The 22,937-nt window shown below is 51.6% G+C and overlaps 1 protein-coding gene across 1 annotated transcript; it reads left to right on the plus strand.

The window, feature by feature from the left end:
- Positions 1–21,767: 21,767 nt before the first annotated feature.
- LOC308593636 (mas-related G-protein coupled receptor member H-like) lies at positions 21,768–22,756 on the plus strand (the record flags this gene model as incomplete). The annotated part of the gene is made up of 1 exon (XM_081206084.1): positions 21,768–22,756. The coding sequence occupies one exon, from the start codon at positions 21,768–21,770 to the stop codon at positions 22,731–22,733; it is 966 nt and encodes a 321-aa protein (XP_081062210.1). The 3' UTR covers positions 22,734–22,756.
- Positions 22,757–22,937: the final 181 nt, after the last annotated feature.

Genomic DNA, 22,937 nt, shown 5'->3' on the forward strand with positions numbered 1-22,937 from the left:
CTTAGAAAAAGCTATGGTTTTCCCAGTAGTGATGTATGGAAGTGAGAGCTGGACCATAAAGAAGGTTGATCGCCGAAGAATTGATGTTTTTGAATTATGGTGCTGGAGGAGACTCTTGAGAGTTCCATGGACTGCAAGAATATCCAACCTCTCCATTCTTAAGGAAATCAGCCCTGAGTGCTCACTGGAAGGACAGATCCTGAAGCTGAGGCACCAGTACTTTGGCCACCTCATGAGAAGAGAAGACTCCCTGGAAAAGACCCTGATGTTGGGAAAGATGGAGGGCACAAGGAGAAGGGGACGACAGAGGATGAGATGGTTGGATGGTGTTCTTGAAGCTACCAGCATGAGTTTGATCAAACTGCGGGAGGCAGTGGAGGACAGAAGTGCCTGGCGTGCTCTGGTCCATGCGGTCACGAAGAGTCAGACACGACTAAATGACTAAACAACAACAACAACTTAGAATCTCAGAGCTGCAGAGGTGGAAAGGACCCGAAGGGACATTTAGTTCAAGCCCTGCAAAGCCACCATATGCCTTCTAAATTCCACTTTTTTTGGGGGGGGAGTTACTCTGAAAAATGAAAACCCTGGAACATGAAGAATTTTCCTGTGCCAACCTACTACTGTACTGCAACCTTGCAAAATCTTCCTTCCTGGTTAGATACTTAAGGGCAGGGAGTTCCATGTTTTGAGCTCCTCAACAGAGAATGAGCAGAGCTCTTTATTGAAGTAGGAGGGTTTTAGTCAGTTGAGGTGGGTAGATTTGGAGAGGAAGAGATAATTGCCACTAACTTACAAAGCAGTAAGGGCGGCTGGAGGGGCGGGGAAGGCACTAAAATCAAGGTTAAGGCATTTGTGTTGCAGGTGGGAAGGACTAGAAATCCCATGAATTAAACTTGGGGGGGGGGTCCAAATATGTGAGTGGTGGAAGAAGTGATTTCTTCAGGTAACTGAGTTTTGGATAGACAGGAGCATCAAGGAAAGAGGATATGCAGGAGAATGTGAACTGAGTTGTAACAGAGGAGCCATAGAGGAATGGAATGACTTTTGCCTTACTGCTCAAGGGGAAGAAACTTGACAGGCTAAATATCACGAGCAATGTACAGGGAAGAATCCAAAATAAATAAAAAGCCCCCCCCCCATCCTTTACATCCCATTGATGCTGCTGCTACAGGACAGTAATTCTTCTTCTTAGGGGAACTGGGGTGTGGAAAACCTGCCCTCACACTGACCAGGTGAATACAAGGTTTCTTCAGTTTTCAGTGATGCTACTGCTATAGGACATGACCTTGAACAGTCAATGAAGGAGAGAGATCTTCCTAACTCTCCAGGATGCCTTTAAAAATTGTGTGTGTGTGTGTGTGTGTGTGTGTGTGTGTGTGTGTGTGTGTGTATACACTCTTCTTACATGTCTGTAAACTGTAAGCTGTAAACTGATTTGAGATTTTCACCATTAAGCAGTATGTGAATATTATGAAATAAGAAATAAATACATTTGCATGTATATCTTTGAGTTTCTTGTGTACCCACGGCCATGTTAACCAGCTAGAGCATAGCAAAATGAAGACGAAACATGACAATACTCAGTAAAAATAGTTCTCCTGATTGCATCACAGAGTGTTGTCTGGTTCCTCATTCCCTGCAATTTGCTAACCCAATTTTCTCAAGAATGCCTTTATGTGGTAAGAACCTCCTCCTATCTTCAAAATTTTGATAACCATTGAAAAGAATATTTTTGTCACATGATGTGGGCAGAATTCGTAAAAAGGGTGGGTGGAGCCCTAAAGTTCATACAGGGAACTTGAGGACATATCTGCTTTTATTCCCATTGGGTTGCATTCATTTCTGCAAGCCTTCCTACCATCTACTTATTCCAGTGCTGAGTGCTGCATTTGCTGTCTCCCACTCACCATATTGTTGATCAGCATTTTCTCACAGGTATGTGAACGTCTCAAGTTGATGTAGTTCATTTGCAAAAGCAATAATCTCAATGTCAGGCTAATTAATACAGATGTTTTTCTAAGTCTCATCTTGCCGCTTGATCTCACATTGTTGGGGGTTCTATTTTTCTGACCCTATTAAAGTTCACAGGTGGTATGGGATGGTAGAGGAGGGGTAGTACCTCTGCTAGGGGACACGTTGTGCTCCTTCTGTGATAGTTTGTCCACCGTTGGTCCCCACCCTGCCCTCAGCTCTCACCTGTGGCTCCAGAGAAGGAAAAGAGGAAATAGTAGGAAATGATAAAACAGAATGAAAAGAACAGTTAAAGGCAATTTGCCCATGCTTGGAATCTAAATGGACATGGAACACCAATATAAATATCAAGGGGCTTAGTGGGAATATTTGGTGATTGCAACCACAGCCAAGAAACAAAGAGGCATGACACAGAGGCATTTGGTTGGAGAAGAAGAAGAGTTTGGATTTGATATCCCGCTTTATCACTACCCGAAGGAGTCTCAAAGCAGCTAACATTCTCCTTTCCCTTCCTCCCCCACAACAAACACTCTGTGAGGTGAGTGGGGATGGGAGACTTCAAAGAAGTGTGACTAGCCCAAGGTCACCCAGCAGCTGCATGTGGAGGAGTGGAGACGCAAACCCGGTTCACCAGATTACGAGACTACCGCTCTCAACCACTATACCACACTGCCTTTCTGAAACATGGGGCTACATTTGTTTGAATTCTTCCGTTCTGGTTTTCAGTCATCCTGTTCTATTTATAATATTTCCTATTTGCCTTGTGGGTTCCAGTAATGAACAATTACACATATTGAAGTATTAGTCCTGGAGGTGGAAAGACATGTGTCAGAGGCTGCCTCAGGTCTCAGCTCACAAAAGACCAACGCCAAGCTCTTCTTATATACAAGGATGTTTATTGCAGTTCATTATTGATTCCACAACCGAGGCGCGCAGCCCCGAGTCTCTAACGTTAGACATTTGAAGTCCCCTCTGAATCGGTCCCGCCCCTGCACCAACTTAAGAGGCTTGTGCTAGACCACCTCTTCCTGTCTTTCCTTTTCCGCAGGGTCTTTCTGCCCCCCTGGGTTCCTTCCCTCCTGCTCTCTCCTGAAGCGGATTCCTGAGATGCCTGTTCCCCCCTCCTTCCTGCTTTGGGGCTGGGCTCCTCCTCCGGGCTTTCTCCATTTCCGCGCGCCTCCACATTTGAACTTGGCGCGCGCTCGCTACCCCTGACCTTCCTTTTGACACTTACACTACTCCCTGTACTACTCTCCGCCTCTTCCGCCAGGACGTTCTCCCCAGATCTCCTTCCCCTGTCTCTTTCCTGCTCCGCTCCGTGTGTCACACTGGGAACCCCCCTCTCTTCCCTTCGTTCCTGCTGGGAAGCCGGCCCCGATCTCCCACTCCCGCTCGGGGTTTCCCTGATGCTTCCCTGCTCCTGGCAGGTCCCCCCTGTGACCCCCCTTGTCCTGACCAGGGGCGCCCCCTCCTGAGAATCCTCCGATTCACTTGAGAGACTCATGGAAGATCTCAAGTCATTGTCATCCTCTTCCTCACTGTCCTGGGATTCTTCCTCGTCGCTCTCCGTCTCCTCCCTCACCTGTGCCTCTGTCTCTGAACCCCTGACATCCATCCCCCCCTGGAAGCCCCCCCTTCCCCCCTCCCGCTGCTCGGGCGCAGGTTCCGGGGGCTCCGTCGTTGCAGAGGTTGCTGCCGGACACAGGTCGTCGACGTCGATCTCCTCTGCTTCCAGTTCATTGTTTGTGTACTCGAACCCATTGTCCTCTCCCAACATGTTCACGTCCTCCCCTCCCCCTGTTGCCTGGGTGGGGTCTGCTTGCCAAGGACCCACCCGCCACCTCATGCGCCAGTCCTTTTCTGGTTGGTCGTCCCACCAGTAAGAAGGGTCGGTGTCCACCCCCGAACACGATCCCCTTGGAGGGCTCGACGCTGGCGTCGTCTCCTCTGCGGAGGAGAACCCTCGGAAGGTGCTGGCGGAAAGTGTGGGCGTAAAAAGCCAATCGTCGAAAAACTGTGCTGGCATGGGCCTGTGTGGGAAAAGGGCATGGAACTCGTCCTTGAGGAGGGGTTCGTCCAAAGCGTAGTCCGGCACCCAACTGTTGGTACTGGCCGGGGCGCCCTCCCTGGAGAGAAAATATTCTACTCCCTCTTCCCCCCATCTCGAGTCCAGAATCTCTGTGACCTCGTTGACTGGTTCGTCCTTAGATGACCTCCCCCTCTTGGGCGACTCCCTGCTTAGTTCCGGTGCCGTCCCTGACTCCTGAAATCTGTGTGGGGCCCTGTAGGGGGTGAGCATCGACCTATGAAAGACCGGGTGCATTCTGGAACCCTCGGGGAGGGCCAATCGAAACGCTACGGGATTGATCCTGGCCTCAACTTGGTACGGCCCTAGTTGCTTGTGTCCTAGCTTCTTTTTAGCTAACGACTTGGCCGGCACCGCTTGGGCCGCTAACCATACCCAGTCTCCCACCTGGATGTCTTCCCCCTCCCTCCTGTGTTTGTCCGCCTGCACCTTATAGGCTTGTTTAGCTAGCTCTAAATGTCTCCGTAGCTCGTCGTGCACCTCTTGCAATTCTGCTGCGAAATGGTCGGCTTCCTGTGGCTCCCCCTCCCCCGTCGTTACGAGCCCCGGGAAGGTTCTGGGATGCCTTCCATTGTTAGCGAAGAACGGCGTCACCCCCGTAGACGCATGCTTCGTGTTGTTGTAGGCAAACTCAGCCATCGGCAGGTAATCCACCCAAGCCGCGGGTCGCTGATTGGCGTAACATCTCAGGTACTGCTGCATGATCGCGTTGACCCTCTCTGCTTGGCCGTTGGTCTGCAGATGTCTCGCCGACGACAGGCTGATTTTGACGTGCAGGATCCCTAGGAGCTTCCGCCAGAAACTGGACACAAACTGGCGCCCCCTGTCGGACAGAATGGACCGTGGCAACCCATGCACCTTGAACACGTGGTCGATGAACAGTTTGGCTGTCTGCTCCGCTGTCGCCACCTTCGCGCAAGGAATGAAATGCGCCATCTTGGTGAACAGGTCTACAACCACAAGCACCGCCGTCTTGCCTCGCGAACTGGGCAGATCAGTGACAAAGTCCAGCGCCACCCTCTCCCACGGTTGCAGTGGCGTTTCCAGCGGTTCCAGCAGTCCCGCTGGCTTCTGGTGCACTGGCTTGGACCTTTGGCACGTGTCACACCTGGCGACGTACTCCGCGACCTCCCCTCGCATCTGGGGCCACCAAAAGTCTCTGGCCACTAATTCCGTTGTCTTTTCCTTGCCGAAGTGGCCAGCGCTGGGTGCGTCGTGCAACTGCTGCAGAACCTTCGCGCGGAGATCGTCTCCCGGAACGTAGAGAGCACCTTTACGGGTCAGCAGGCCGTCGCGTATCTGGAACTCGTCGTCCTTCGCTGTGCCCCTCCACACCTCTTCCATCTTGGACTGTGCGAACGGATCCGCCTGCAACGCGCGACGCACCGCCTCCAGGTCCACGGCGGCTGAAGCGCACGCCCACGCCTGCGGTGCAAAAATGTGCTTGGCTGCCACCGGTGCCGCTGCCTCGAGATACTGCGGTTTCCTGGAGAGCGCATCTGCTATGACATTGTTGTCGCCTGGGATGTACTCTATCCTGAAATCGAAATCCGCAAAGAACTCCGCCCAGCGTATGTGCCTCTGGCTCTGTAGCTTCGCCGTGCGCCAGTACTCTAGGTTCTTGTGGTCCGTGCGGACCTGCACGGTGTGCTTGGCTCCGATGAGAAAGTGCCTCCACGCCTTGAAAGCTGCGTGGATGGCCAGCAACTCCCTGTCCCAAATGGTGTAGTTCTGCTCCGACTTGCTGAGCTTTCTGGAGTAGAAAGCACAGGGCCTCCAGTTTCCCTGCGGGTCTTCCTGTAAGAGGACGGCCCCCACCGCTCTGTCAGATGCGTCAGTCTCCACCCTCATGGGCCTGCCAGGATTCACGTGTAGCAGCTGTTCTTCGGACGCGAAGAGACTCTTAAGTCTCCTGAAGGACTGCTCCGCTTGGTCCGTCCAGGTGAACTTCTTCTTCTTGGAGCTGAGAGTGTCCGTGATAGCTGCCGTCTCCTTAGCGAAACCCCTGATGAACTTGCGGTAAAAGTTGGCGAAGCCGACGAACCTCTGGACCTCTTTCCGATTTCGCGGGCTCTTCCAGTCCAACACCGCGCGGACCTTGGCGCTGTCCATGGCTAGTCCCCTGTCGGACAGCCTATAGCCCAGAAAATCCACCTCCGTCACGTCGAATTGGCACTTCTCCAGCTTGGCGTAGAGCCTGTGCTCCCGTAGCCTCTGCAGGACCTCCTTCACGTCGCTCTCGTGAGCCTCCGGCGATTCTGAGAAGATCAGAATGTCGTCGAGGAAACATACGCACTTCTTGTAGAGGAGTCCCGCTAGCACATGATGCATAAAAGCTTGGAAAAAGTGGGAGCCATTTTGGAGACCAAACGGCATAACTCTGTATTCGTAGGTGCCCAACGGCGTGAACATGGCCGTCTTCCACTCATCACCCTCTCGCACGCGTATGAGATTGTAAGCTCCGCGGAGATCCAACTTGGTGAAGATCTTCCCTTTCCGCACCGTCGCGAGCAGGTCGTCGATCTTGGGCATGGGAAAGGCCGCGGGTTTTGTCTTTGAGTTTATGAATCTGAAGTCTACGATTAGCCTCTTTTGGGGCGTGTCTTTCTTCTTCACAAAAAACACAGAACTGCCCCCTACAGCCTTCGATTCTCGGATGAATCCCCGCTGCAGATTGTGATCTATGAATTCCCGGAGCTCCTGCAGCTCCTCCTCAGACATGGAATACAGCTTCACAGGCGGCAGCGTTGTCCCTGGCAAGAGATCAATAGCGCAATCGTAGGGCCGGTGAGGTGGCAACTGGTCAGCCTCCTTCTCGCAGAAAACCTCCAAAAACCCCTTGTACTTGAGGGGTACTGCTTGCGCCATGCTGAGACGTAGCTGCTGCCCCTCCTCTTGGCCCTCCTCCTCCTGACCGGTCTGGATGCAATGCTGCACGCAATAGGACGAGCCGAAGGTGAGCTGCCGCTGGTACCACGCCATGGTCGGGCTGTGCCTATCCAGCCAACTCATGCCTAACACTATAGGCGTGTCTGACAGGCGGGTGACGTTGAAACTGATGACTTCTCGGTGATTGCCAATTTGCATCACCATGGGCGGCATCTGTTGTACCACTTGCCCCCCCCCCAGCAGCTTCCTGCCATCCACTGTGACGACGTTCAATGGCAGCGTGGCTGGCAGAAGCTCTATGCGATGCTGCTTGACGAACTGCACCCCCACGAAGTCTGCGTTGCTCCCACTGTCAATTGTGATGGGGACCTCCAGGGTGCGTCCATTAGGTAGCTGGAGGGTTGCAGTGAGCTGCACTACAGGTTTGGGTGGCAGGGGTCTGTAGGCTGCAAAGGCGCTGGGGACTGCTCTATTGACTTGCCTGGCTGTGCCCCAACATTGCTGATTCCAGCCAGGCATTGTCGTTTCCCTGATACAGGTCTTCATGTTGTGCTGCTGCATTTACTGTCGCCAAGGCTGCAGTGTGCTGCCGGAGCCTCTGGGGACACTCTTTCGCCATGTGCGTTGCACTGTCACAGACGTAACACTTCCTGTTCCCTCTAGGAGGCTTCTTCTTGACTGTTCCGGACGCTGGGGCTCCGGCTGCTGACTGAGCCTTTGCACTCCCCAGTTCCATAGGCTCCTCCCCTGGCTGCAGCTGAGGGGAGAGACGCGGACGTCCTGGATCTCTGGGAAACAAAGGAGGCACTCTAGACGGTGCGTGAAGCTGGCTACCCCCCTCATTGCGCCAAGGGCGTTCTTCCTGGCGCACTCCAATGGCAAGCGCACGCTGCACCACGTCTGCCAGGGTCTTAGGTCTGTCCCCCCTAGCCAGCTCGTCCTTCACCGGGCCAGAGAGCCCCTCCCAAAATAAGTCTCTGACAGCCAGAGAATCTTTCTCCCATCGCAGCACATTCAGCAAGGCGAAAAAGCGAGCATGGTACTGACGTACGGAAGCCTTGCCTTGCCTTAAACCATGGATCTGCTGGCGTGCCACATCCACATCCACGCTAGACTGAAAGCAAGCGTCCATGCATTTGATAAATTCATCAGAGTCCCTTCGAGCAGGGCAATCCTCGCGCCACAGATTGCGCAGCCAAGCCCTCGCTTCCCCATGCAAGTGGGACACAATGAAACCCACTTTCTCCTCTTCATCTTTAAAGTCGTCGCGAAGCAAATGCAACGCATATTCTACGTCTGCTCTAAAACTGGGGTACTGCTTCAGGTCCCCATCGAAGTGGGCTACCAAGTTGCCTCCTCTTCTGCCCAGTGCTACTCCAGCAGCTTTGGCCCCCGGGAACCCCACCTGGCATGCATGATCCCACCTGGCTTGCAGATCTTGGCACCGCTTTTCCGCCTCTTCCCCCCTCTTCTGGGAGATCGCTACCTCAGTGGTAAGCTGGGAGACTGCGTTGCATAGCTCAGCTATCTGCTGCTCCATACTCAGGGCTGCCAAACTTCGTGAGCTTTGCAAAAAAAAAATTTGCGTATCTTTGGGAGGGGACTTACTGTCAGAGGCTGCCTCAGGTCTCAGCTCACAAAAGACCAACGCCAAGCTCTTCTTATATACAAGGATGTTTATTGCAGTTCATTATTGATTCCACAACCGAGGCGCGCAGCCCCGAGTCTCTAACGTTAGACATTTGAAGTCCCCTCTGAATCGGTCCCTCCCCTGCACCAGTTTAAGAGGCTTGTGCTAGACCACCTCTTCCTGTCTTTCCTTTTCCGCAGGGTCTTTCTGCCCCCCTGGGTTCCTTCCCTCCTGCTCTCTCCTGAAGCGGATTCCTGAGATGCCTGTTCCCCCCTCCTTCCTGCTTTGGGGCTGGGCTCCTCCTCCGGGCTTTCTCCATTTCCGCGCGCCTCCACATTTGAACTTGGCGCGCGCTCGCTACCCCTGACCTTCCTTTTGACACTTACACTACTCCCTGTACTACTCTCCGCCTCTTCCGCCAGGACGTTCTCCCCAGATCTCCTTCCCCTGTCTCTTTCCTGCTCCGCTCCGTGTGTCACACTGGGAACCCCCCTCTCTTCCCTTCGTTCCTGCTGGGAAGCCGGCCCTGATCTCCCACTCCCGCTCGGGGTTTCCCTGATGCTTCCCTGCTCCTGGCAGGTCCCCCCTGTGACCCCCCTTGTCCTGACCAGGGGCGCCCCCTCCTGAGAATCCTCCGATTCACTTGAGAGACTCATGGAAGATCTCAAGTCATTGTCATCCTCTTCCTCACTGTCCTGGGATTCTTCCTCATCGCTCTCCGTCTCCTCCCTCACCTGTGCCTCTGTCTCTGAACCCCTGACAACATGGGACGCGACTGAATAGAACTGATGAGCAACATCTGAAGATGGGAGTGATAAGAATAATGAATAGAGGGGGCCACCAGGTGGCGCATTGGAAGATGGCCGACAATAACATCTCTCTGACCCATACGAGGTAATTAAGAGGCTGCTATGGGAAGTATGCAGTCTTCCTACCCCCCCACCCCCCCAAGGAGATGGGGGGCTGCCTTGCCAGCGGTGTCCACAATGCACCCCCAGATCCAAGAATCGGGGGTGCTGGTCACTTGGCACGAGCCCTTGATGAAGTCAGCTCTTCCTGACGCCGATTCCAATCAGCGCGTGCTGGTTAGCTTCAGCTCGGAATTATAATTGGAAATATATAATTGGAGGAAGCTGAAGCACTTTATCAAGCAAAGTTCGAGAGATAAGGCTGCTGATTAATGCATCTCTGTGTTTGGAGCGACAGGAGGAGACAAATAAATCAAGCGATGAACCACCATTATGAGACTGGTATGTGCGGAGCGAAAAAAGAGGGATGGAGGAAAAAACTGTTATTTTCTTTGCCTCATGTGAGTATTTATAAACCTCCAACCCAAGGGAGACGAATCGTCGCCTTTTACTAATCGCAAGCAAGAATTTAAGAGCTGTGTGGAGTGAATTATTGAGTGGAGAGAGGACTGGAAAATATGGAGTGCGGAAGGAAAATTCTATGACACAGTTGTTAATGGCGTCTTGCTAAGACAGGCTTGTCGAAGAAAGACGAGGGGAGGAGGACCAGGGTCATTGGAATGTAGATGATGGATTGAATGTGATAACCTGGCAGAGCCCCTTTGTGATATATGTGGCAAGCTTGGGAGAATAATAAATAGATATGGCAGTTGGGTTTTTGATAGACTGGATAACTGAGAATCTAGAGAGGAGAAGGTCCTAGTAGCCCAAGTACGGAATGATCAGAGCATGGAAGGAGGGGATGGATAGAAATGGCAGGATTTCCCCACATTACTCAAGAGAAGCACTATGATTGACTAAATGTGCGGAGGAAACAGTGCTCTTCAGAGGATTGTGATCATGCACACTAACAGCTCCATTTGTAAAATATACAAAAGTGCTTTGAAAGGCTCCATTACACTTCAAAAGCCTGCAAGTAAGTCTTAAGCACAGAGAAGCACTTTGCTCCCCACGCAGGAGATTTCCAATACAGCCAGGGAAAGAAAGCCCAGCTAATGGGCTGGAAAGAGCAGGATGATGGTAGAGCAGGGGTACAAAACCTTTTTCCAGCAAGAGGACCTCATTCTTTTCTGGGAAACCTCCTAGAAGGGAATACATATAGCCAATCTACTCCCACTTGTAAGCAGAGAGTTCTGTTTGAATAAAAGTAGGAAGCTTGGAATCTCTCAAGACTCTTTGGTCCCAGATGCAAGCTACACAAATTCTATTCATGGCAGGAGAGAGTGCAGGAAGGTAAGGAAGGCCCTTTTCATGGCAGAATTGGGGTGAATGGGAAATATGAAGGCAGGAAAAGGGACAGCAAGAGTTTGTGAGTGACATTTGGTCCTCTGCTTCAGGCAGCAAAATGTCTTGCGCCAGCACTAACACATCACATCATTTCTTTTAGTTTTTTCTCCTTCTCTTTGGTGTCCTCACATATTTCTTTCCCTTCATGCCCCTCCTCAAAGGCAACTTTTATGGTGAAGCTTCTTTACTCCTTTGTCTTCATCTCTCCTTCAGTCTGTTTTGTACCCAGCCCAACCATACACACATCAGGTCTCAAGCCATGCAAATTTTCAAAACTCTGAAAAAATGAAAAAATAGGAAACTGTCAATATAGTCATCTGCAAACTTTGGATGAGATTATTTTGTGCAATACCCTAGAGCAGCCTTAGGCAAACTGGGCCCTCCAGATGTCTTGGGAGTACAATCCCTGATCACTGGTCCTGTTAGCTATGGATCATGGGAGTTGTAGTCCAAAACATCTGGAGGGCCAGGTTTGCCTATGCCTGCCCTATAATGTCACTCTTGCTAAAAGAGGGCTTGAAAGTAGTTCAAATCAATTCTCAAGCCATGCATACATTCAAAACTCTGAATAAATAAATATAGGAAACTGCCTTCTACAAGGTCAGACCATTAAGCTCAGATTGCTGACACTGACCAGCAGAGATATGTACAGGAATCATTCCTATCCCTACCCAGCGCTGCCACTGAGTGAATGCAGGACTTTCTGCAGGCTAAGCCAAAGCTCTGTGGATGAGTAAGAGCCCTCAAAACACCTCCAATCATAAAGTGCATATGTCTCTGGAGACTTGGAAAAGTGATTTCCTGAATGCACAAGAGATTGCTGAAGTGTCTAAGTTGAGAAAATAGAAACCTGCCCATGATATACTGGGACACCAACTAAAGGCTATGAACATTTTAACAGGATATGAATGCTGCTCCACTGCCCTTATTAAATACAAAGCGCTCCCTGACATTATTAGGTTGTGGCCGAGACCCTGAAATTCTGGAAACAGAATATTGCAAGTCTCTCTCCTCTCTTTTCCTGGAAAACAGATGTGATTGGACAAAGGTAGGACTTTCTGTGCATGGAATCTTTTCTTGATGCGAAATTATCTTCTGCAGTGGCTCTTGACTCTATTCCAGTCTCCCTTTCTTTGTTCCACCACACCCCTCCTTAAGAAAAGAAATTAAAAGTGCTCTAAAGCTTTTGGCTGAATCCCTTAGCCGTTTTCCTTACTAAGAGGAAGAAAAAAACAATTTTTAAATCCCTTCGCTCTTATTCATCTCATTCTTTCCAAGTTATATTTTTCACAGTTGACATTAAATTTGTGTCTTCAGCCCCCAGCAGACTAAATATTTTGACATGGCTGCTTTCTGCAGCATGATCTTCCTACAAGAAGAGTTTAGGTTTATTCTGCTTTATCAGCTGTCATATCGTACTTCCCAAATGCTACCACATTATTGCTGTCTGGAAGGACTATACACATCAGTTCTCAATTCCCATGTATATGTTCAAAACTCTGAATAAATAAATATAGGAAACTGCCTTGTACAAGGTCAGACCATTATTCTACCTAGCTCAGATTGCTGACACTGACCAGCAGGGATATAGGCAGGAATCATTCCTATCCCTACCCAGAGCTGCCACTGACTGAATCCAGGACATTCTGCAGGCTAAGCCAAAGCTCTGTGGATGAGTAAGAGCCCTCAAAACACCTGCAAGCATAAAGTGCGTATGTCTCTGGAGACTTGGATAAGTGATTTCCTGAACGCACAGGAGATTGCTGAAGTATTTATGTTGAGAAAATAGAAACCTGCTCATGACTAATTGGGACACCAACTAATGGCTATGAACATTTTAACAGGATATCAATGCTGCACCCCTGTTCTTATTGAACACAAAGCACTCCCTGACATTATCTGCTCAAGATTTTGTGTTCAGTGGTGGATGTACAATATGTGTTGAATGCAGAGAAGAGGTTGTGACAAAGACCCTGAAATTCTAGAAACAGAATATCGCAAGTCTCTCTCCTCTCTTTTCCTGGAAAACAGATAAGATTGGACAAAGGTAGGACTTTATGTGCATGGAATCTTTTCTTGATGGGAAATTATCTTCTGCAGTAGCTCTTGGCTCTATTTCAGTCTCCCTTTCTTTGTTCCACCATTGTTGTTTAGTCGTGTCCAACTCTTCGTGACCCCATGGACCAGAGCACGCCAGGCACTCCTGTCTTCTTTCTCCATGGAGTTTTCTTGGCAGGGATACTGGAGTGGCTTGCCGGTTCCTGCTCCAGGTGGATCACGTTTGGTCAAAACTCTCCACTATGACCTGTCCATCTTGGGTGGCCCTGCACGGCATAGCTCATAGCTTCTCTGAGTTATTCAAGCCCCTTCGTCATGGCAAGGCAGTGATCCATGAAGGGGTTCCACCATACCCCTCCTCAAAAAAAGAAAGTAAAAGTGCTCTAAAGCTTTTGGCTGAACCCCTTAGCCATTTTCCTTACTAAGAGGAAGAAAAAAGCCATTTTTAAATCCCTTCGCTCATATTCATCTCTTCCTTTCCAAGTTATATTTTTCACAGTTGACATTAAACTTGTGTCTTCAGCCCCCTGCAGACTAAATGTTAAGTTATGGCTGCTTTCTGCAGCATGCTCTTCCTACAAAAATAGTGGATAACTTTTGGGTTTATTCTGCTTTATGAGCTGTCCTGTCATACTTCCCAAACGCTACCACACTATTGCTGTCTGGAAGGAATATAGCACAAGAAAAGTTGAGCAAAAAACCAACCCCCAGAACACTGGTGCTTAAAAAGTTACACGATTGTGTTATCTCCTTTTATATCTCAATGGAGGAGTTTGAGTTGCCTGAGAGAGACAAGGAGGGAAAGGCTTTTTGTCAAGTAACAGGCTATACATATATAGTTAGGAGTGAACCCTAATTCAATGGAGTAAATATGAGAACGATTTCACGGTCACTCTGTTTTGTAAAGACAATGTAAATAACAGCATATCCCTTCATCTGCCCCACCTGCAGTGAAATGGGTCTCTCCCATATCAGTCTCTACAACCACAGCAGGTGCTGTAATTTTCCATTAGTTTGACTTCACCCCCAAAGGCACACTCCATTGTCTCCTGAGACTGACAAATGCCAACAACAACATGGAAAACTTTGTATACTGAAAGGGGGGAAGTAAGTATTCTAAAGCAAAGGGAGGGTTTCGTGTGAAATGTTGGGTTTCTGGAGATCATGGAGGCTACGGCTGTTGAGCTGCCTCCTGGGTTGCGTTCTAATCAACCTGGTGGGCTCAGACAGACTGGAAATGAGGCTGCAGAAAAATTTAAAGGGTTCTGAAGTCTCTCAACACTTCTACAGAAGTTTGAAGGAAATGGTTGGGGAGATGTTGCTGGGTCCCTGGGGCATAAGGAGGGATGAAGCATGGTGTCAGGGGTTCAGAGACAGAGGCACAGGTGAGGGAGGAGACGGAGAGCGACGAGGAAGAATCCCAGGACAGTGAGGAAGAGGATGACAATGACTTGAGATCTTCCATGAGTCTCTCAAGTGAATCGGAGGATTCTCAGGAGGGGGCGCCCCTAGTCAGGACAAGGGGGGTCACAGGGGGGACCTGCCAGGAGCAGGGAAGCAGCAGGGAAACCCCGAGCGGGAGTGGGAGATCGGGGCCGGCTTCCCAGCAGGAACGAAGGGAAGAGAGGGGGGTTCCCAGTGTGACACACGGAGCGGAGCAGGAAAGAGAGAGGGGAAGGAGATCTGGGGAGAACGTCCTGGCGGAAGAGGCGGAGAGTAGTACAGGGAGTAGTGTAAGTGTCAAAAGGAAGGTCAGGGGTAGCGAGCGCGCGCCAAGTTCAAATGTGGAGGCGCGCGGAAATGGAGAAAGCCCGGAGGAGGAGCCCAGCCCCAAAGCACGAAGGAGGGGGGGAACAGGCATCTCAGGAATCCGCTTCAGGAGAGAGCAGGAGGGAAGGAACCCAGGGGGGCAGAAAGACCCTGCGGAAAAGGAAAGACAGGAAGAGGTGGTCTAGCACAAGCCTCTTAAGTTGGTGCAGGGGCGGGACCGATTCAGAGGGGACTTCAAATGTCTAACGTTAGAGACTCGGGGCTGCGCGCCTCGGTTGTGGAATCAATAATGAACTGCAATAAATATCCTTGTATATAAGAAGAGCTTGGCGTTGGTCTTTTGTGAGCTGAGACCTGAGGCAGCCTCTGACAGTAAGTCCCCTCCCAAAGATACGCAAAAAAATTTTTTGCAAAGCTCACGAAGTTTGGCAGCCATGAGTATGGAGCAGCAGATAGCTGAGCTACGCAACGCAGTCTCCCAGCTTACCACTGAGGTAGCGATCTCCCAGAAGAGGGGGGAAGAGGCGGAAAAGCGGTGCCAAGATCTGCAAGCCAGGTGGGATCATGCATGCCAGGTGGGGTTCCCGGGGGCCAAAGCTGCTGGAGTAGCACTGGGCAGAAGAGGAGGCAACTTGGTAGCCCACTTCGATGGGGACCTGAAGCAGTACCCCAGTTTTAGAGCAGACGTAGAATATGCGTTGCATTTGCTTCGCGACGACTTTAAAGATGAAGAGGAGAAAGTGGGTTTCATTGTGTCCCACTTGCATGGGGAAGCGAGGGCTTGGTTGCGCAATCTGTGGCGCGAGGATTGCCCTGCTCGAAGGGACTCTGATGAATTTATCAAATGCATGGACGCTTGCTTTCAGTCTAGCGTGGATGTGGATGTGGCACGCCAGCAGATCCATGGTTTAAGGCAAGGCAAGGCTTCCGTACGTCAGTACCATGCTCGCTTTTTCGCCTTGCTGAATGTGCTGCGATGGGAGAAAGATTCTCTGGCTGTCAGAGACTTATTTTGGGAGGGGCTCTCTGGCCCGGTGAAGGACGAGCTGGCTAGGGGGGACAGACCTAAGACCCTGGCAGACGTGGTGCAGCGTGCGCTTGCCATTGGAGTGCGCCAGGAAGAACGCCCTTGGCGCAATGAGGGGGGTAGCCAGCTTCACGCACCGTCTAGAGTGCCTCCTTTGTTTCCCAGAGATCCAGGACGTCCGCGTCTCTCCCCTCAGCTGCAGCCAGGGGAGGAGCCTATGGAACTGGGGAGTGCAAAGGCTCAGTCAGCAGCCGGAGCCCCAGCGTCCGGAACAGTCAAGAAGAAGCCTCCTAGAGGGAACAGGAAGTGTTACGTCTGTGACAGTGCAACGCACATGGCGAAAGAGTGTCCCCAGAGGCTCCGGCAGCACACTGCAGCCTTGGCGACAGTAAATGCAGCAGCACAACATGAAGAGCTGTGTCAGGGAAACGACAATGCCTGGCTGGAATCAGCAATGTTGGGGCACAGCCAGGCAAGTCAATAGAGCAGTCCCCAGCGCCTTTGCAGCCTACAGACCCCCTGCCACCCAAACCTGTAGTGCAGCTCACTGCAACCCTCCAGCTACCTAATGGACGCACCCTGGAGGTCCCCATCACAATTGACAGTGGGAGCAACGCAGACTTCGTGGGGGTGCAGTTCGTCAAGCAGCATCGCATAGAGCTTCTGCCAGCCACGCTGCCATTGAACGTCGTCACAGTGGATGGCAGGAAGCTGCTGGGGGGGCAAGTGGTACAACAGACGCCGCCCATGGTGATGCAAATTGGCAATCACCGAGAAGTCATCAGTTTCAACGTCACCCGCCTGTCAGACACGCCTATAGTGTTAGGCATGAGTTGGCTGGATAGGCACAGCCCGACCATGGCGTGGTACCAGCGGCAGCTCACCTTCGGCTCGTCCTATTGCGCGCAGCATTGCATCCAGACCGGTCAGGAGGAGGAGGGCCAAGAGGAGGGGCAGCAGCTACGTCTCAGCATGGCGCAAGCAGTACCCCTCAAGTACAAGGGGTTTTTGGAGGTTTTCTGCGAGAAGGAGGCTGACCAGTTGCCACCTCACCGGCCCTACGATTGTGCTATTGATCTCTTGCCAGGGACAACGCTGCCGCCTGTGAAGCTGTATTCCATGTCCGAGGAGGAGCTGCAGGAGCTCCGGGAATTCATAGATCACAATCTGCAGCGGGGATTCATCCGAGAATCGAAGGCTGTAGGGGGCAGTCCTGTGTTTTTTGTGAAGAAGAAAGACACGCCCCAAAAGAGGCTGATCGTAGACTTCAGATTCATAAACTCAAAGACAAAGCCCGCGGCCTTTCCCGCTCGCGACGGTGCGGAAAGGGAAGATCTTCACCAAGTTGGATCTCCGCGGAGCTTACAATCTCATACGCGTGCGAGAGGGTGATGAGTGGAAGACGGCCATGTTCACGCCGTTGGGCACCTACGAATACAGAGTTATGCCGTTTGGTCTCCAAAATGGCTCCCACTTTTTCCAAGCTTTTATGCATCATGTGCTAGCGGGACTCCTCTACAAGAAGTGCGTATGTTTCCTCGACGACATTCTGATCTTCTCAGAATCGCCGGAGGCTCACGAGAGCGACGTGAAGGAGGTCCTGCAGAGGCTACGGGAGCACAGGCTCTACGCCAAGCTGGAGAAGTGCCAATTCGACGTGACGGAGGTGGATTTTCTGGGCTATAGGCTGTCCGACAGGGGACTAGCCATGGACAGCGCCAAGGTCCGCGCGGTGTTGGACTGGAAGAGCCCGCGAAATCGGAAAGAGGTCCAGAGGTTCGTCGGCTTCGCCAACTTTTACCGCAAGTTCATCAGGGGTTTCGCCAAGGAGACGGCAGCTATCACGGACATTCTCAGCTCCAAGAAGAAGAAGTTCACCTGGACGGACCAAGCGGAGCAGTCCTTCAGGAGACTTAAGAGTCTCTTCGCGTCCGAAGAACAGCTGCTACACGTGAATCCTGGCAGGCCCATGAGGGTGGAGACTGACGCATCTGACAGAGCGGTGGGGGCCGTCCTCTTACAGGAAGACCCGCAGGGAAACTGGAGGCCCTGTGCTTTCTACTCCAGAAAGCTCAGCAAGTCGGAGCAGAACTACACCATTTGGGACAGGGAGTTGCTGGCCATCCACGCAGCTTTCAAGGCGTGGAGGCACTTTCTCATCGGAGCCAAGCACACCGTGCAGGTCCGCACGGACCACAAGAACCTAGAGTACTGGCGCACGGCAAAGCTACAGAGCCAGAGGCACATACGCTGGGCGGAGTTCTTTGCGGATTTCGATTTCAGGATAGAGTACATCCCAGGCGACAACAATGTCATAGCAGATGCGCTCTCCAGGAAACCACAGTATCTTGAGGCAGCGGCACCGGTGGCAGCCAAGCACATTTTTGCACCGCAGGCGTGGGCGTGCGCTTCAGCCGCCGTGGACCTGGAGGCGGTGCGTCGCGCGTTGCAGGCGGATCCGTTCGCACAGTCCAAGATGGAAGAGGTGCGGAGGGGCACAGCGAAGGACGACGAGTTCCAGATACGCGACGGCCTGCTGACCCGTAGAGGTGCTCTCTACGTTCCGGGAGACGATCTCCGCGCGAAGGTTCTGCAGCAGTTGCACGACGCACCCAGCGCTGGCCACTTCGGCAAGGAAAAGACAACGGAATTAGTGGCCAGAGACTTTTGGTGGCCCCAGATGCGAGGCGAGGTCGCGGAGTACGTCGCCAGGTGTGACACGTGCCAAAGGTCCAAGCCAGTGCACCAGAAGCCAGCGGGACTGCTGGAACCGCTGGAAACGCCACTGCAACCGTGGGAGAGGGTGGCGCTGGACTTTGTCACTGATCTGCCCAGTTCGCGAGGCAAGACGGCGGTGCTTGTGGTTGTAGACCTGTTCACCAAGATGGCGCATTTCATTCCTTGCGCGAAGGTGGCGACAGCGGAGCAGACAGCCAAACTGTTCATCGACCACGTGTTCAAGGTGCATGGGTTGCCACGGTCCATTCTGTCCGACAGGGGGCGCCAGTTTGTGTCCAGTTTCTGGCGGAAGCTCCTAGGGATCCTGCATGTCAAAATCAACCTGTCGTCGGCGAGACATCTGCAGACCAACGGCCAAGCAGAGAGGGTCAACGCGATCATGCAGCAGTACCTGAGATGTTACGCCAATCAGCGACCCGCGGCTTGGGTGGATTACCTGCCGATGGCTGAGTTTGCCTACAACAACACGAAGCATGCGTCTACGGGGGTGACGCCGTTCTTCGCTAACAATGGAAGGCATCCCAGAACCTTCCCGGGGCTCGTAACGACGGGGGAGGGGGAGCCACAGGAAGCCGACCATTTCGCAGCAGAATTGCAAGAGGTGCACGACGAGCTACGGAGACATTTAGAGCTAGCTAAACAAGCCTATAAGGTGCAGGCGGACAAACACAGGAGGGAGGGGGAAGACATCCAGGTGGGAGACTGGGTATGGTTAGCGGCCCAAGCAGTGCCGGCCAAGTCGTTAGCTAAAAAGAAGCTAGGACACAAGCAACTAGGGCCGTACCAAGTTGAGGCCAGGATCAATCCCGTAGCGTTTCGATTGGCCCTCCCCGAGGGTTCCAGAATGCACCCGGTCTTTCATAGGTCGATGCTCACCCCCTACAAGGCCCCACACAGATTTCAGGAGTCAGGGATGGCACCGGAACCAAGCAGGGAGTCGCCCAAGAGGGGGAGGTCACCTAAGGACGAACCAGTCAACGAGGTCACAGAGATTCTGGACTCGAGATGGGGGGAAGAGGGAGTAGAATATTTTCTCGCCAGGGAGGGCGCCCCGGCCAGCACCAACAGTTGGGTGCCGGACTACGCTTTGGACGAACCCCTCCTCAAGGACGAGTTCCATTCCCTTTTCCCACACAGGCCCATGCCAGCACAGTTTTTCGACGATTGGCTTTTTACGCCCACACTTTCCGCCAGCACCTTCCGAGGGTTCTCCTCCGCAGAGGAGACGACGCCAGCGTCGAGCCCTCCAAGGGGATCGTGTTCGGGGGTGGACACCGACCCTTCTTACTGGTGGGACGACCAACCAGAAGAGGACTGGCGCATGAGGTGGCGGGTGGGTCCTTGGCAAGCAGACCCCACCCAGGCAACAGGGGGAGGGGAGGACGTGAACATGTTGGGAGAGGACAATGGGTTCGAGTACACAAACAATGAACTGGACGCAGAGGAGATCGACGTCGACGACCTGTGTCCGGCAGCGACCTCCGCAACGATGAAGCCCCCGGAACCTGCGCCCGAGCAGCGGGAGGGGGGAAGGGGGGCTTCGAGGGGGGATGGATGTCAGGGGTTCAGAGACAGAGGCACAGGTGAGGGAGGAGACGGAGAGCGACGAGGAAGAATCCCAGGACAGTGAGGAAGAGGATGACAATGACTTGAGATCTTCCATGAGTCTCTCAAGTGAATCGGAGGATTCTCAGGAGGGGGCGCCCCTAGTCAGGACAAGGGGGGTCACAGGGGGGACCTGCCAGGAGCAGGGAAGCAGCAGGGAAACCCCGAGCGGGAGTGGGAGATCGGGGCCGGCTTCCCAGCAGGAACGAAGGGAAGAGAGGGGGGTTCCCAGTGTGACACACGGAGCGGAGCAGGAAAGAGACAGGGGAAGGAGATCTGGGGAGAACGTCCTGGCGGAAGAGGCGGAGAGTAGTACAGGGAGTAGTGTAAGTGTCAAAAGGAAGGTCAGGGGTAGCGAGCGCGCGCCAAGTTCAAATGTGGAGGCGCGCGGAAATGGAGAAAGCCCGGAGGAGGAGCCCAGCCCCAAAGCACGAAGGAGGGGGGAACAGGCATCTCAGGAATCCGCTTCAGGAGAGAGCAGGAGGGAAGGAACCCAGGGGGGCAGAAAGACCCTGCGGAAAAGGAAAGACAGGAAGAGGTGGTCTAGCACAAGCCTCTTAAGTTGGTGCAGGGGCGGGACCGATTCAGAGGGGACTTCAAATGTCTAACGTTAGAGACTCGGGGCTGCGCGCCTCGGTTGTGGAATCAATAATGAACTGCAATAAATATCCTTGTATATAAGAAGAGCTTGGCGTTGGTCTTTTCTGAGCTGAGACCTGAGGCAGCCTCTGACACATGGTAAAGGGAAACTGGAGGTAAGGAGGTAACAGGAAAAGAAGAGAAAATGGAGACTAAGGGAGACACAGAAAGGAATCTAATTTTGCTAAGGAATCTGGGTCTTTTTCATCCTAATGGCAAGCCAGAAGGAGAACAGGAAGAAGGGAACTAAAGAAGACTGAGGTGGCAGGGTAGTACACACCTGTATAATGGGGTCTGATGGTGACATGGAAACCCACGTGTGTGTGTGTGTGTGTGTGTGTGTGTGTGTGTGTGCGCGCGCGCACGCACTTTCTGAACAAAAAGTCATCCAAGTTAATTTACCTACTGACAAAGTAACAGAATAAATTAGCCTCCCCAAACTCCAAAAGCCAGTGTGGTGTAGTGGTTAAGAGTGGCAGACTCGTAATCTGGGGAACCGGGTTTGCGTCTCCGTTCCTCCACATGCAGCTGCCGGGTGACCTTGGGCCAGTCACACTTCTCTGAAGTCTCTCAGCCCCACTCACCTCACAGAGTGTTTGTTGTGGGGGAGGAAAGGGAAGGAGAATGTTAGCCGCTTTGAGAAATGGAGCAAAGCCGACAAGGAAAGTGTCCCAGAGACATAGAACAACCAGAGAAAAAGCTCCTCACTCTCTTGCCCACCAGTACTTCCATTTAAAGATATCAGTTATGGATTTTCAAACCGATTCCATAAATGAGGCAAACATGCCAGCCTTACCTGGCATCTACCGTAGTTTTCGCTCTATAAGACGCACCTAGTTTTTGGAGGAAGAAAACAAGGGAAAAAAATCTGTCTTGCTGTTCTGGCTTCTGGGATAGCTGCGCAGCCTGCATTCACTCCATAATATGCACACACATTTCCCCTTACTTTTTAGGAGGGAAAAAGTGTGTCTTATAGAGCGAAAAATACGGTATTTGTCCAGATCAGTAGCAGGGACTGACTCCACCCCTCCCTCCCTCTGTTCTTTTAGGAGGCGATTCTACAGCAGAAGAACCCGAAAGCAAAATTTGAACAGAATGGCTAATTTCATTCAGCCATCCTTGCTTCGTTTGGATGTCAGCAAAGGATATCCAGCGACATACAACTGCACAGAGTTTCCAGACAATGGTACCAGCAATGATGATCCGGGATCGATTGCTAAATATAATTTAGAAACATATATTTTTTTCCCCATCACTCTTCCCTTCATCATGTTTGGGCTGTGGGGCAACGGGACTGTCATCTGGCTGCTTGGCGTCCGCATTAAGAGGAGCACTTTCTCAACATACATTGTGAACCTGTCCGCTGCTGACTTTGGGTTGCTCATTGTTGAAAGTATTCTACTAATATACTGGAGCATAACTAATTTGTATCATGATCTTATAAGTGTATTGTTCAATGACCTCTTCCTATTCACGTACAGTGTTGGCCAATTTCTGCTGACAGCCATCAGCATTGACAGGTGTGTGTCTGTCCTCTTCCCACTTTGGTATCGATGTCACCGGCCAACACACTTATCCAGCACTGTCTCTGCCCTGTTGTGGGTCCTGTCCTTTCTTCTCCCTGCAATTCACTTCACTCTTTTCTTGACACATGAATTTACATATTATTTCCTAAAACACTTGCAGTTCTTCATAAATGGCATCATTTGTCTCCCACTCTTAACTATCTCCACTCTGACTCTGTTCATCAAAGTCTATTTTAAATCACAACCATACCAGCGAGGAAAACGTTTGGTAGCCATCTTGCTGACTCTATTCTTCTTTCTCATTTTTTCTTTCCCACTGAATGTTTTTTCCTGTATGAAAGTGCTTAATCAGCACTTGCCCTCCCATATTATGCGTTATGGTTACTTCTGTGCATGCCTAAACAGCAGTGTTAATCCATTGATCTATTTCCTGGTTGGGAGACAGAGGGGGGACAATACTAGGAGAAGCATGGAGAGTATACTAAAGAAAATCTTTGTGGAGGAGGGAGAGAGTAGAGAGGACCTGGAAACCTAGTTATGATGCATGTGCTGTTTATTTATTCTTCATTCAGTATTTTTCTACCCAATCTTTCTCTCAAGATAAAATTCAACAGAGCTTCTGTGCTCCACATTCTAGTGCTAAGGATTCTTGTTTGTGCTTTGTAAAAACTCAAACAGATTGACTTTGGATAGCCCTGTAGAAACATAGAGCGTAGCTGTGGGGTCTGAAGGATCAGCC

The sequence above is a fragment of the Podarcis bocagei genome (assembly GCF_964188305.1).
Source record: "Podarcis bocagei genome assembly, chromosome: 8".
NCBI lineage: Eukaryota > Metazoa > Chordata > Lepidosauria > Squamata > Lacertidae > Podarcis > Podarcis bocagei.